Source organism: Lynx canadensis, chromosome D1, assembly GCF_007474595.2.
Source record: "Lynx canadensis isolate LIC74 chromosome D1, mLynCan4.pri.v2, whole genome shotgun sequence".
Lineage (NCBI taxonomy): Eukaryota > Metazoa > Chordata > Mammalia > Carnivora > Felidae > Lynx > Lynx canadensis.
The window spans coordinates 100880829-100895773 of NC_044312.2; the positions used below are offsets into that span (position 1 = coordinate 100880829).

Here is a 14945-nt window from a genome sequence, read left to right on the forward strand (position 1 = left end):
AATAGGATTACTTAAAATCCATAAACATTGTGAACAACCTGGGCTGGCTCTCAGTTGAATTCTTTTGACAGCTGGCTATATTCACATGATAATTTCTCTTCCTGTACGATTTGTCTTCAGAAAAAAATATACTGACTATTGACAGAATGATTGTGTGTGTGTGTGTGCGTGCACACTAATTCTCTACAGATTTTATTCTAGTCTTTAAGAACTTGGATGTAGAGCTAATCCCTATGGAACCAGAACTTAGAAATGAAGGTCGTGGTCTTGACAACCTGGGAGTTGGAGAAGATGTTCTGAGAAAATTCTGTGGTGGAATGTGTGCCTGAGACTGACTCACTGGGACATGGATGGACCCTCAAAATCCACGAAGAGCTGGAAACCTCAGTGAAAACCTGGACTGTCTCTGGAAAACACTCTCAGTGTTCAGTGAATGGTGGGAGAAGGAGAGTTTTACACTTGGAAGTGATGGGCGGTATCAGCCAGGAACTGCTTTTTGGCAGGGTCCTTCTCTTTCATCGTCACAGATCAGGGTCAGTGAGGGGGTTTGGCAGCAGGAATATGCAGAAGGTTAAGGGGTAGAAGGGCGCTAGAAAACAATGTACAGTGTAGAGAAAGCAAAGGTGAAAGGTAAGTGGTAACTGTATCCAGGTGGGATAGAACAAGCTTTGCTTTTTTATATTAACAATCACTTTTTGGATATCTGAACGTTTGCAGGGAAACAAATGCAGTTCCTGGGTATCTCTATAAAATTGACCTAGATTAGCTTGACTTCCTTGGGTCTTACATTCATTTGCATATCGGGAAAACACTTTATTTATTTATTTATTTATTTATTTATGGTTCCCAATGGTGTCTGAAAATTCAAATTTTCTATTTCTCGGGAGAACCCAGGATTGAAGGTCCACATAGTGCTTTTCAGTTCTGGTCTTCTGGTTGTGTAGGAGAATGTTTAAATATATATTTTGATTTTTGAAGTTAACCAATTGAGATGTGTAATAAACACCCTACCCCCATAACTACCACCACATCCGCCACCACCACATCATAATCTCATAATTAAGTACCATCATGTGATGCTGTTTCAGTATCTGAATGTATAGTTACCATCAAATTTGCACCAAGAAGAATTACTTTAAGTGATACAGGCTAATAAGAAAAGAATCCAATGACCTACATAAGTATGTGCAATACCAACTGAAGACCAAATGTTATCATGTCCCATCAAAGATGCCCAAGACTCCTACATAGAAAGAGGTGGCAGAATAAATAGTTAAGTCCCAAGGAAGACATTCGTCAGAGCTCTCAGTGCCATATTTACAAGAGGCAATTATGTTTTATGTTCTAAGTGAAGACTCAAGATATTCCTAATTTTGTGCCTTGCAGTTTCATTTCTGAAGCATTTGAATCTGGTCATGTGAAGGTTATACTTAGAACAATTGCAGAAATTTTCTTATCATGCTTAGTTCATTTAGATGCCAGATTCTCTTAGATGTTAAATAAAGTCTCAGTTGGAAGGGGTTGGAGAACTTGTAGGGAACTGAAAGATCTTACTTGACCTGGTACCGAACAAACTGCCTCACTGTCTCTGCTTCTGGCAAATGGTGAAAGCTTTTTATTTGCCTTCCTTTGGGGGCTTTTTGTAGGCTCTCTAATTTTAGTGTCCTTGATGTGCAAAGATTTCTATTTCTTGTCATCACTGATGACCCCTTCTTAGCCCTTAGAAAGCCAGTGGTTCAGTTCCAAATTCTGTACTCTTCCCAGTGAACTCTTTTGGGCTGGTCCCTAAAAGATCTCTTTATGGCTTCTGTGTGGTAGTTTCTGGGAAACATCCAGGCATCTCTGCTCCCAAAGTGTTCTATTGATGAAGAAACATTTCTAACATAGGCTGATGTCAAACAGTCACCCTCATCTGATACCAACCAGTCTCTCTTCCTTCCTTGACTTTACTTGCCTCAGTCTGCTCAGTGCACCCATATGGAGGGTCCCATGCTAGGTTCTCAGAGTAGGGCTCCATCACACACGCACATGCACACACACAACACACACACACACACACCCCTGGGGTGAGGGACAGACATACCTCTACAGTGAATTCTCTAAAGCTGTTGTCACAAATTACTCAGCCACTTTATTACCCGACCACGTTTATATCCTTTATCTAGTTGTAGCATACTTCTGTTGATCATTTCCTTGGTTTGGAAGTAGGCATAAGATGATTTAGGCACAAGTTCACATCCATTGTGTCTATTCAACATTTCAGTTTTAACACCTTGCTACATAAGAAAGGTTACATTATAAACAATTTGTATGACCACTGGACCTGAAGAGAATTTATTTTCATTTGGAAAGTGATGGTAGACAGCACTGGAGGGGCAAAGATGGTGGAGCAGCAGGGTAGTTTTTTCTTTTCTCTCTCTCTTCCCTGAAATAGAGTTAGGTTATCACCAAACCATCTTGCACAACTAGAAAACAGATTTGAGGATTAACACAACAATCTGCAACATGAGGCACAGAACTCAGCAGGTACATGGTGCAGAGAGGTGAACTGGGTGAGAGAGAAGCTGTGGATAGTGGGGAGCTGTTTTTGCTTGTGGGCAGAGGACAGAGACAGGGCGAGAGTACAGGAAATGCACTCCCCCTAACGGCAGCTGATGAGGAAGAGATAGCGTAGAAAACCCACAAGGACTGAACAAGAAAGAGAGATAGAAAACTTAGAAAGAAAGTTTACATTTACAAACTGGGGTTTTATCAAGAAAGGATGCTGAATTTTGTCAAATGGTTTCTCCATATCTATTGACAGGTTCACGTGGTTCTTCTCTTTTCTCTTACTAATGTGATGTATCACATTGATTGATTTGTGGAAATTGAGTCATCCTTGCATCCCAGGTATAAATCCCACTTGATGGTGGTGAATAGTTCTTTTAGTGTATTGTTGGATCAGATTGGGTAGGATCTTGTTGAGAGATTTTGCATCCATGTTCATCAGGGAAATTGGCTGTAGTTCTCCTTTTTAGTGGGGTGTTTGTCTGGTTTTGGAATCAAGGTAAATGCTGGCCTCATAGAATGAGTTTGGAACTTCTCCATCCATTTCTAGTTTTTGGAACAGCTTCAAAAGGATAGGCGTTGACTCTTCTTTCAGTGTTTGGTAGAATTCCCCAGGAAAGCCATCCAGCCCTGGACTCTGGTTTTGGGGAGATTTTTGATTACATATTCAGTTTCTTTACAGTTATGGGGATGTTCAAATCTTCTATTTCTTCTTATTTCAGTTTTTATAGTTTATATGTCTCTAGGAATTTGTCCATTTCTTTGATATTGCCCAATTTATTGGCATATAATTGCTCATAATACTGTCTTAATATTGTTTGTATTTCTGCAGTGTTGGTTGTGATCTCTCCTCTTTCTTTCTCGATTTGATTTATTCGGGTCCTTTCCTTTTCTTCTTGATCAAACTTGTTAGAGGTTTACCAATTTTGTTAATACTTTCAAAGAACCAACTCCTGGTTTCATTGATCTGTTCTACTTTTTTTTTTTCAATTTTGATACACTTGATTTCCACTCTAACATTTATTATTTGCTGTCTAATGCTGATTTGGGTTTTATTTGCTGTTCTTTTTCCGACTCTTTTAGGTATAATGCTAGGCTGTGTATCTGAGACCTTTCTTCCCTCTTTAAGAAGGCGTGCATGGCTACATACTTCCCTCTTATGACTGCGTTGGTTGTGCGCAGATTTTTTGCTGTGGTGTTATCATTTTCTTTGGCCCATATACTTTTTATGTACCTCTTTAACTTCTTGGTTAACCTATTCATTCTCTAGTAGGATGCTCTTTAGTACCCAAGTATTGGTTGACTTTCCAAATATTTTCTTGTGGTTGATTTTGTGTTTCACAGTGTTGTGGTCTGAAAATATACAAGGTATGATCTCAATATTTTTGTACTTATTCAGGGCTGATCTGTGTCCCAGTATGCGATATTTTCTGGAGAATGTTCCACGTGCACTGGAGAAGAATATGTATTGTGCTGCTTTAGAATGGATTGTTCTGAATATATCTGTTAAGTACATCCAGTCCAGTATATCATTAAAAGCCTTTGTTTCTTTATTGATGTTCCATTCAGATGATCTGTCCATTGCTGTAATTTGGGTGTTGAAGTCCCCTATTATTATCGTATTATTGTCAATTATTTCCTTTATGTTTTGATTCATTGATTTGTAAATTAGTGGTATCAAAACTTGGGGGCATAAATGATTACAATTGTTAAATCTCCTTAGTAGATAGACACCTTAATTATGATCTAATGCCCTTCTTCATCTCTTGTTACACTCTTTATTTTAAAATCTAGATTTTCTGATATTAGACTGGCTACCCCAGCTTTCCTTTGGTAACCATTAGCATGATAGATGGTTATCTATCTCCTTACTTTCAATCTGATTGTGTCTTAAGTCTAAAATGAGTCTCTTGTGAACAGCTTATAGATGGATCTTGTTTTGTTTTAATCTATTCTGTTACTCTATGTCTTTGATTGCAGCATTTAGTCCATTGACATTTAGAGTGAGTACTGAACGATATGAACTTATTGCCATTGTGTTGTCTGTGGATGGATGTCTTTTCTCCTCTCAGAGAGTTCCCCTTAAAATTTCTTGCAGGCCTTGTTTAGTGTTCACCAACTCCATCAGTTTTGTTTGTCTGGGAAACTTTTTATCTCTCCTTCTGTTTTCTATGACAACCTTGCTGGGTAACGAATTCTTGGCTGCATATTTTTCTGATACAACACGTTGAACGTATCTTGCCACTCCTTTCTGGCCTGTCAAGTTTCTGCGGATAGGTCTGCTGTGAAACTGACCTGTCTTCCCTTGTAGGTTAAGGGCTTTTTTTTTTCCCTTACTGCTTTCATGATTCTTTTCTTGTGTGAGTATTTTGTGAACTTGACTATGATGTGCCTTTTTGATGCTCGGTTTTTGTTGAATCTAATGGGAGTTTTCTGGGCTTCGTGGATTTTGAGGTCTACTTTTCCACTATTATTTGCTCCCATGACCCTTCTACCCCTTTTCCCTCTCTTTGTCTTCTGGGACCCATATGATTTGGATGTTATTCCTTTTTAATGGGTCACTGAGTTCTCTCATTCTTATATCGTGCTCTTTTGCCTTAGTTTTCCTCTTTTTTTTCTGCTTCATTATTCTCTATAATTTTGTCCTCTGTATCATGAATTTGCTGCTCTGCTTCATCCATCCTTGCCACCATAGCACCATTCGAGATTGAATGTCAGTAATAGCATTTTTAATTTCACCTTGACTGGAGTTTACTTATTTTATTGCCACAGAAAGGGATTCTTCGTGTTTTTTGTTTTTTATGTTACTTTCGGTATTATTCTTATTATTGTGATTCTAAATTCGTGTTCTGTCATCTTGCTTGTAACTGTGTTGATTAAGTCCCTGGTTGTCATTTCTTCCTTTTCTTTCTTTTGAGGTGAATTCCTTCATTTCATCATTTTGAAGGAAGCAAAAGAATTAACAAAATAAAGTAAATAAATAAAAATTAAAAAATTAAAATCAACACAAAGAAATCAAATGAAGGATGCTGGTCATAGGTGTGTTTTGGTCTGGTTGTGGAAAGAAGTTTGATTGAATAGAGAAAAAAGGGAAAGAAAAGAAGTGAAAAAAGGCAAACAGTTGAAAATTTAAAATAATGAATGCAATAACATAATATAAAAAGAAATGAGGAAAGTGAAATCGATTTAAAAGTTCACAAAAATGGAAAAATACATTAGAAAACACTGAAGAAAAATATTTCATAAAAATGAGAATAAGTATCAATTTTTTCTCTTTCTCTCTTCATGGACAAGAAAAGGATATAACATTACATATAGACAACAAAAGGATGGGTGCTGGATTGATTGTGAGTTGGTGGATGAATAAATGGGCAAAGGACATTGAGGGAGACACTTATTGTGATGAGCACTGGGTGTGAGATGTAGGGGATGAATCACTGGATTCTACTCCTGAAATTATTAGTGAACTATATGCTCACTACCTTGGATGTAAATTAACAAATATAATTTGGTATGTACAATGCAGTCATAGCATTAAAATGAATGAAATATTACCATTTGCAAAAACATGGATGGACTTAGAGTGTCCATAAGCTAAATAAATCAGTCAGAGGACGTCAAATAGCACATGATTTCATTCATATGTGGAAGTTAAGAAATAAGGCAAATGAACAAAGAAAGGAAAAAGAAAAAAAAAACAGACTCTAAAATACAGAGCAGAAAATGCTGGTTGCTGAAGGGAGGTGGGTGGCTGTGTGAAATAGTAAAGGAGATCAAGAGGAGAGAAGATACTCCACAGGTAGTCAGTCTGTGACACTTGTGATGAGCACTGAGTAATGTGTAGAATTGCTCAATAACAAAAGTGCATTTCATTGTTAAGTATAACTTGAGTTGATTTAAAAATAAAAACTACTTGAAAACATCTTCATTTCCATATTTTTTTCTCTTCTCTTTTTACCTACTGACTTACTGACTTCAAAATATTTAGAAATTGTAGAAATTTTAATGAGTAGTTTTCATTGTAATTTTATATTTTATGGATATTATTAAGATTTATAATATTATATCTAAGAGTGACATTTTCTAGAATAAGAAGCAGGGAGAAGTTTAGAAACTTACTTAAAGTGAGAGACACAAATAGCGAGGCATGAATTCAATTACATCACATGTGGTTCAACCTGTACATGGGCTCCGAGTTTTGTGTGGTGTTGGAAAAGATTTGCCTTAAATATCAGAGCATTTGGTAACTTTCAGGAATCTATACCTGCTTGCTTTTTCCATAGGGCAGGGACAGGAGTGGAGCACATGGTAACTGAAATGAAAGGTGTCCCTTAGGACAGACTGGGAGGGGAGAAGGGCTCTGAGGACAGAATCTGCCCATTGACAGCCTTGGTCAGGAATCCTTGGCACTGTGGTTTGCTGTGGCCAAGGATTGACTGAGTTGATCCCTTTGGGTTGGGTGGGAAGGGGAGAGTCCTTGTCCCTCCAAAGGCTCAGCATTTGTGAACATTTATGAAATCTCTATAAATATCAGATGGAGGAGGAGAAATGTTTAATTCGTGTGCTCTTCCAGGGAGTTGTTTTGGGGTTACAGAGTTGCTTTAAGAGACGTTTCTATAGCAGAATAGTGGGGATATTTCCTCTTTATTCTAGAAAATTCTAAGAATAGAAGTGAGAATTTTCTGCTGATATTACAGCTCTAACTCAGGCCTTCTAGGAAAGACTGGCTATCCGTGGAGTATCTCCTCTCCCCACAGACCCTGCACTGGAAAGCTGAGTAAATCTATTGGATGTACGGTTTACATGTTGCACACTTACTGCACATGATTCATCTTCAAAGTAAATCCGAAATGCGAGAGCGGATCTAGGAGCTCTCTCTTGGATCTCATCTCCTTTACGAGCAATAAAGTAAGTATTCAAACCCAAGTAAATCATGTTCTTTTCCTTGCCTCCCATTCAGGACTGGGTTTTAGGGCAGTTGCCATGATTTAATTCTGTCTCCTGAGACGCTTGAAACTCCGGGAACATATTTGTCTTAGTGATGAGAGGATCTGAATGTGTCAGGGCTCCCAGCTTTCACTGGCCTCTGCTTGAGGCAGGACATTCTCAGGACCAATGCTTATTGGAAAGGTGGGGGGTATATTTGAGGGGGCAGAGGTATAGAATCCTATACATATGGGTTTCTTTTTTTTTAATTGATTAAATAAGCAGCTGACCCTCAATTTATTTATTTTGTTTAAATGTTTTTTATTTATTTTGAGAGAGAGAGAGGAGAGAGAGAGAAAGAGGGAATGAGTAAGGGAGAGTCAGGGAGACAGAGAGAGAGAATCCCAAGCAGGCTGTCAGCGCAGAACCCTATGTGGGGCTTGATCCCACGAACCGTGAGATCATGACCTGAGCTGAAATGAAGAGTTTGACACATAACTGACTGACCCACCCAAGCACCCCTATTTTGTGGATTTCTTATTTACAAGGCTTAAGTTCTGGAAAAGGAACAGGTTGTATACTGACCATATGCAGTCTGTATGCATTAATACTGTTGATACCTCGATCTGTGATATATTGATTGTTCTGCCAGTAATGATACTAAAGTTGGCTGTCCATACCTCCTGAAAAACCTGCTTACAGCTAAGAATTATATTCTCTTTCTGCTATTGGGGTAAGGGGTATATGTGGAGTGGAGGAATGAGAAGCAAACTCTCTATTGAAATCCGAGAGAAGTACTCTTTAACCCTAACAAGATTCTTTGCTCAACCTTACACTGTGGGTGTAAGTTATAAATATGAATATGAATGTAGATATAAATAAACATAAACATAAATATAAATATAAACATAAATGTAAATGTAAATATATATAAATTCTGATCTTATTTTGATCCTCTTCAAGTTTGCATCCATTTGAGAGTCAGGGTACATACTGGGCATGGCAGTGCTTTTCTTCTTTACTGATTCATGGTTTCTGGCTTTACGCTGGCTCCACCCAAATGAATGGAGTCTGCTGCTTTGCATGGCACTGGTGGGTGAGGTGTGGAGTGTTAGAGCGGGAGAGATTACCATGGAACACAAAAATTTGAGTTCTGGTACTGGTTTCTTTTTGACTGCTCTGTGCTAAGCTACTTCCCAGCCTAGTCGGAAGTGCACAAAACAGAACAATGTGAATTTGCCTAATGAGATATGAATTCCAGTGAGAAAAGATTTTAAAGAGAAAAGGAAAGAAGACTATATTCAAGGGTTGCATGATTCAAACACACACACACACACACACACACACACACACACACATTTTAGCAGTGGAAGGCAAGTAGCAAGAAAGTTGTTTGGGAAAACCTGGAAGGCTGTGCTCAGGAGATGGACAGAGTACTCTGGACACAGGAAGCAATGGAAGGTGGAAGTTTATCAGACGAAGGTCATTTAGCCACTGAGAAATAAAGAAAATGTAGGGAATGAGATGGTCGGGACATATTCATGAGGGACAGCAAGTGTCAGGCATGGCTGGTCACACACAAGCAGAAGCCCTGGGAGGAAAGGTGGTAAGCAAGACTATGGCACAGCGTTTGAGGACTTTGAAAGTCATGGTGAGTATTTCCGCCTTTGCACTTGAAAACCACAGTAACCCTTTTATCATAAGTTATGATTCATCATATTTTTAGAACACCCACTTTTCCTTTTGAAGTTGTAGCTAGGAGGTAAAAAGAGGGAGAGGATGGAGTGAGGAGAAGAGGGAATTTCTGAAATTGTGTCCTTTCTTTCTGTATAGAAACATAGAGTGTCCACTTGAAGAATTGTAGGATTGACCATTTGTAAGACTGCTGTTTATGAGTAACTGATTTTGTACTATGTATGAGCTAATAATGCTCACAGTGAAAACTCACGTAGTTATCTCCCTTGACGTGTTATTTTCTCCAACAAGATGGCGTGAGACATTTTATTTAGATTTTAATGAGTATTAGACACTGTGTGAAAGGAGTTTTTATGCCCCATGTTTTGAGAATCTAAACTGATCCTGTTTTTAGATCAGTGAAAATACTTTGTATGATATTACGATGATGGATGTCTGTTACTAATATGTACCGAAACCATAGAATGTACCACACCCAAGAGTCAACCTTGGGGTAAACTTTGGACTCTGGGTGATGAGGATGTGTCACGGTAGGCTCATCAGTTCTGGGAAATGTGCCGTTCTGGCGGGCGATGTTGGTAATGGCAGGGGTGATATTTGGGTGGCGGCTAGGGACCATATGGGGAATCTCTGTACCTGTGTGTTGGTGTTGCTGTGAATGTAGCACTGTTGTAAAAAAATAAACTCTTGACAACGAGAACAATCTAAAAAGCAGCAACAACCAAATGATCTTATCAAAGCTGAGAAAGGTGTGTAATTTTGCTGCCTCCTTCCTGCCCCCCCACAGAGACAGCTGAGAGGAGCCCATCTGCTCCTCCTCTGAGAGGGGAAGGGACAGGTCTGGAGTCACCATTGAATCATACTCGGGATGCCTGCTGGGTCAATCTTCATTCTGTTGGGGCCACAGTGAATTCACCTGTATGCTCTCCATTGAGTTTTCAAGTGCAGGATGTACAAAGACTGATGTCTTCAGTGCAACCCTGACATCTTGAAGGGAGCAGGCACCTCAGTCCAGATAAGCCCAAATCCAACTGGACTATGTTTAGAAAACTAGATGACTAAATTTTGATAAACAGCTGAATGAGTTTGTCCTTCTGGGCTGAATATATCTTAATAAAATCAGCTCTCATATCTTGTATATCTCCAAATCTCATACTTGACTGCAAAAATATGTTCAAATTTCATAACCAGGCTTCCATGGCTTTTGGCAGAGACAAAACCTTGCTTTTCCAAGTTTTTCTGCTGTGACACTAGAGTCCGTCTAAACCAGCGGTTTCATATTGATCTTCTCTATTTGTCCCATCACCCCCATTAAAACGTTGGGTGGTTTCTTTCATGTTAAATGCTCACCCCTCTGATTTTCATATCTTTGCATTACAAACTCTTTACAAACCAGGGTATATTTTATTTCTACTTTCATGTCATTATGGGTCACATATAGGGAAGCTGTTTGCACTTTGTATTTGTTTTTTAGTATGTATTAACGATATTTGGAGTTGCCATTACCAGCTTCTTATCACCATGAGCAAATTAGTGCCAAGATGATTTCAGTCACTTGGGGGAAGGAAATTAGTGTGAAAAAGCGTTGTGCAGATGTAGTATGGGTAAATTAACAGGTAGATTAATATCTTGGTAATATTAATAATCATAATGGAATGTTGATACTAGTAATCATAATGAAAGAACCATTCCAATCACACTTACTAAATACCTGCATCTCTTCCGCGTCGTACATACTGAATTATTTAGCCTTCATAGAAACACTAAAAAATAGATTATTTTACTCTTCACTTTTATAGGTGAAGAAAATAAAACACAGAGATATGTATGGATTTTGCAATATGCCACGATACTGAGCAGTGTGTGGGGTATGAATCCAGTGGTTCCGCTTCAGCCTTGATGCTCTCACTGTGCTAACTTACGTCTCTAGTGTGCTTTAGGATGTTTGCATCTCAGGGAACCTGGTTCAGATTCTGACTTTCTTCAGTCAAAGCTATAGTTCATCTCTTAACAGAATCTGGAGTTTTTCACTGATCCGTCTGTCTCTTAGGAATTTTTACTCTTCTCTCTGCAGATGGTTTCTATTCTTCTAATACCAACCACATAGTCCCTTACATAATTAATGATTTCATCCACGTGTATCTTAAAACTCAAAAATCATTAACAAGAAGTGAATATTTTGCCCATTCTTTGCAATAAGTCCAGATAATTGTGATTTGATATTTAAAATCAAAGATATATGGAATTATGAAAGAAGGGAAAGGCAGTACAATTAGAAAATGTTTTGAAAAAAGACTAAATTAGAATGGGGAAATGGACAGTTTGTAATATAAGAAAAGGAGAAAATGTCACAGAAAAAGGGAAAAAATAAAATCATAATAGGGAAAGTAGCAGAGGCTGGGACTTACATAGTTCTCACTTATCATGAGCTGGATCTTTTTCTCATTTTATCTGCAGTGTAACTATGGTTATATGTAAAGTAGCTTTCCCCAGCTAGTAAAGAGTGGAGCTGGGATTTGAACCCAAGACATTTGACTGGAGCAACTGTGTTCTCGACCAAGAAATGTAGTTATTTTCTTGATGAATAGCCATCCCAGATAAAATACCAAGGTTGCAAAATATGAACTGAACAAATACAAAAAATTCTCAAGAGAACAATATTTTCATTAAAAATGCAGCAACAATGTAAAATGTGGTTGCTGATAAAAAATTTATATGTATATAACAAAATTCAATTGTTTTCTACTAACCAAATGAGAGAATAAGATCGTCATAAAATAACCTTTTTTGTTTGTTTGCATGTTCATCAGCTTTTCTGCAAAATCATCAACCTTGAAATATTGACCATATGTGTATACAGTAAAAGGATGTAGAGATACATTCATATGTAAATATACTTACAGAATGTTTCTTAAAAGATATTTCTAAAAGAAAACCAAAAGTGGTTATTTCTGGAGAGTGCGTTTATAAATTCAATAATTTGGAGACAGCTTTAAATTTTCTTTCATTTTTCTTTGAAATATTTGAAATATTAATGATACTTTGAAATATTAATGATAAACATGAATTAGTTCATCATAAATATAGTTAATAAATGGACACACCATATTGAAAAATATTTTTAGTAATTATCCACAGCAATGATAATCTCTAGCATTTGGGACAGCAGCATATTACTTGGGAAACTACTCTAAGTTGCTATTTATGTGAGTCAAATTGGAAGCAATATAAATATCTCAAAGGACAAATAGTCAAAGAGATTCCATTTAAGACACTTAATACAATGTCACATAATTAAATTAACAGTGAAACTAACGATAAGTATGATAACATGGGAAGAAGAGCTATAATAATTCCAAGTCAAAATCAGGACACAAAATGATATTATATGAAGATTTCAATGACAAACTCAATATGTTATGAACAAAAACTTGATGTAGAATAATCATAACATAGTATGTTAGAATTATGGGATATGTTTCAGATGAAGTTTTTAGAAGTATGCTGGTGAAATCAGGGTAAAATGAATATCTCTTGGTTACAAAACTATTTAGATTATAGGCATCATTAGGAATTTTATAGCATGTTGAATTCAGAGGTAGAGATGCTGAATATTCTGAGTTTAGTCCCAGAGTACAGTCAAGAGGGTAAACAGTTTTTCTTAATTATTCCAACCTCAAAGTTGCCTTGACCTTTGTTATATAATGATATCAGGGAAGTGGACATTGAACAGGAAAGGTGTAAGTAAAAGATGGTCAAAATAGATTTACATAAAGCATATTGCATCCAAGAAACTGATGGGTTCAGAGATGAAGGGGTCAGAGACCCAAAAATAAGTGAACCGAACTGAGAGTATTTTCTTCCAGAGGGACTCTCCGACAATATGAGTGCTTAATCTTAGTGGAATAGTCTTTTTTATATGTCAAAGCATATAGATAAAACGCATAACACATGAGATATATGTGTGTATCTGTGTGCATAAACAATCTTAATTCTTAAGAAAACTCAGGATCAGGTAAGGCAAATATTTGCACTCCGTTTTTCACTTGAAAGCTAAATTTTGAGATAGTTAAGGCACTTGCCAAAGGAGAAGTGAAGTTCTGCAGTTTTCAATCTTGATAGAAATCATAATTTTTAAAGGACATTTAATTTTATCTCCCCAGATGCGAAGGCTTTGTTGATCCAATTCAGTTATCTTCTGAATTAACAGATAGATCTGGGAGAGGCTTCGGCATCTGCATATTTACCAAGAGTCATAGAGGACTGAAGGCAGTCAGAGGTAACATAACATGGAGCAAAAGCAAGGCATTCAAAGTTCAGCCCACCGATCTTCCCAAGCTGTCACTTCTTTTCTTCTCTTTGCAGATTCAGCCCTTGTCCTCAACTGCACCTTACTTTCAGCCAGTAGTATTATGATGAATAGCAGTGTGACTGAATTCATTCTCCTTGGGCTGACACAGGATCCAGTAAAGCAGAAGGCAGTATTCGGGGTCTTCTTGATCTTTTACCTTGCGACACTGTTGGGGAACTTTCTCATTGTAGTGACTATTAAAACAAGCAGGACCCTTGGGACTCCCATGTACTTCTTCCTGTTCTATCTGTCTTTTGCTGACACCTGCTTCTCTACAACCACAGCCCCCAGATTGATTGTGGATGCCCTTGCTCAGAAGAAGACCATTTCCTACAATGAGTGCATGATTCAGGTCTTTACACTCCATTTCTTTGGGTGCATGGAAATCTTGGTGCTCATCCTCATGGCTTTTGATCGCTATGTAGCCATTTGTAAGCCCTTGCGATACACTACTATCATGAGCCGGCACGTGTGCAGTGTTTTGGTGATACTAGCCTGGGTGGGATCATGTATCCACTCTTCGGCACAAATTTTCCTGGCTTTGAGATTGCCTTTCTGTGGCCCCAACGTGATTGACCACTATTTCTGTGACTTGCAGCCCTTGTTGAAACTTGCCTGCGTGGACACTTATGTGATAAATTTGCTAGTTGTTTCCAACAGTGGGGCCATATGCACGGTGAGTTTCATAATCCTGCTTATCTCTTATGTTGTCATCTTGTACTCTCTGCGAAACCACAGTGCTGAAGGAAGGCGAAAAGCCCTTTCCACCTGCACCTCCCACTTTATTGTGGTTGTCTTATTTTTTGGTCCATGCATATTCATATACACACGCCCCCCAGCTACATTTCCAATTGACAAAATAGTGGCTGTTTTTTATACAATTGGGACGCCCCTGCTCAACCCTCTGATCTATACTCTGAGGAATATGGAAGTGAAAAAAGCCATGAAGAAATTATGGTGTAGCAAAGCATGACTCTTTGGATACAGGATATTCAGGGATTTCAATGTATTTTTCCTTAACAGCTTGGTTTTCCTTCATGGACAGGCAAGATAAAATATTCTCATTGTGGGAAAAATCCACTGGGAAATTTTAATTTCACTAATATTTTATATATTTAATTGAATTATTATGAATAAATACACATATATACACAACTTATTCAGATAAGATGGCATTAGAATAAGATTACCTAGGGGCGCCAGGGTGGCTCAGTCGGTTAAGCGTCCGATTTCAGCTCAGGTCACGATTTCACGGTCCGTGAGTTCGAGCCCCGCGTCAGGCTCTGGGCTGATGGCTCAGAGCCTGGAGCCTGTTTCCGGTTCTGTGTCTCCCTCTCTCTCTGCCCCTCCCCCATTCATGCTCTGTCTCTCTCTGTCTCAAAAATAAATAAACGTTAAAAAAAAAAAGAATTGGATTACTTAAAAT

At 38.0% G+C, this 14945-nt stretch overlaps 1 protein-coding gene across 1 annotated transcript; it reads left to right on the forward strand.

Annotated features, from left to right (window-relative positions):
* Positions 1–13580: 13580 nt before the first annotated feature.
* On the forward strand, positions 13581–14492 carry LOC115525622 (olfactory receptor 4C11-like). The gene has a single exon (XM_030332872.1). It carries the CDS (start codon positions 13581–13583, stop codon positions 14490–14492), a length of 912 nt encoding a protein of 303 aa, XP_030188732.1.
* The last annotated feature ends 453 nt before the right edge of the window (positions 14493–14945 follow it).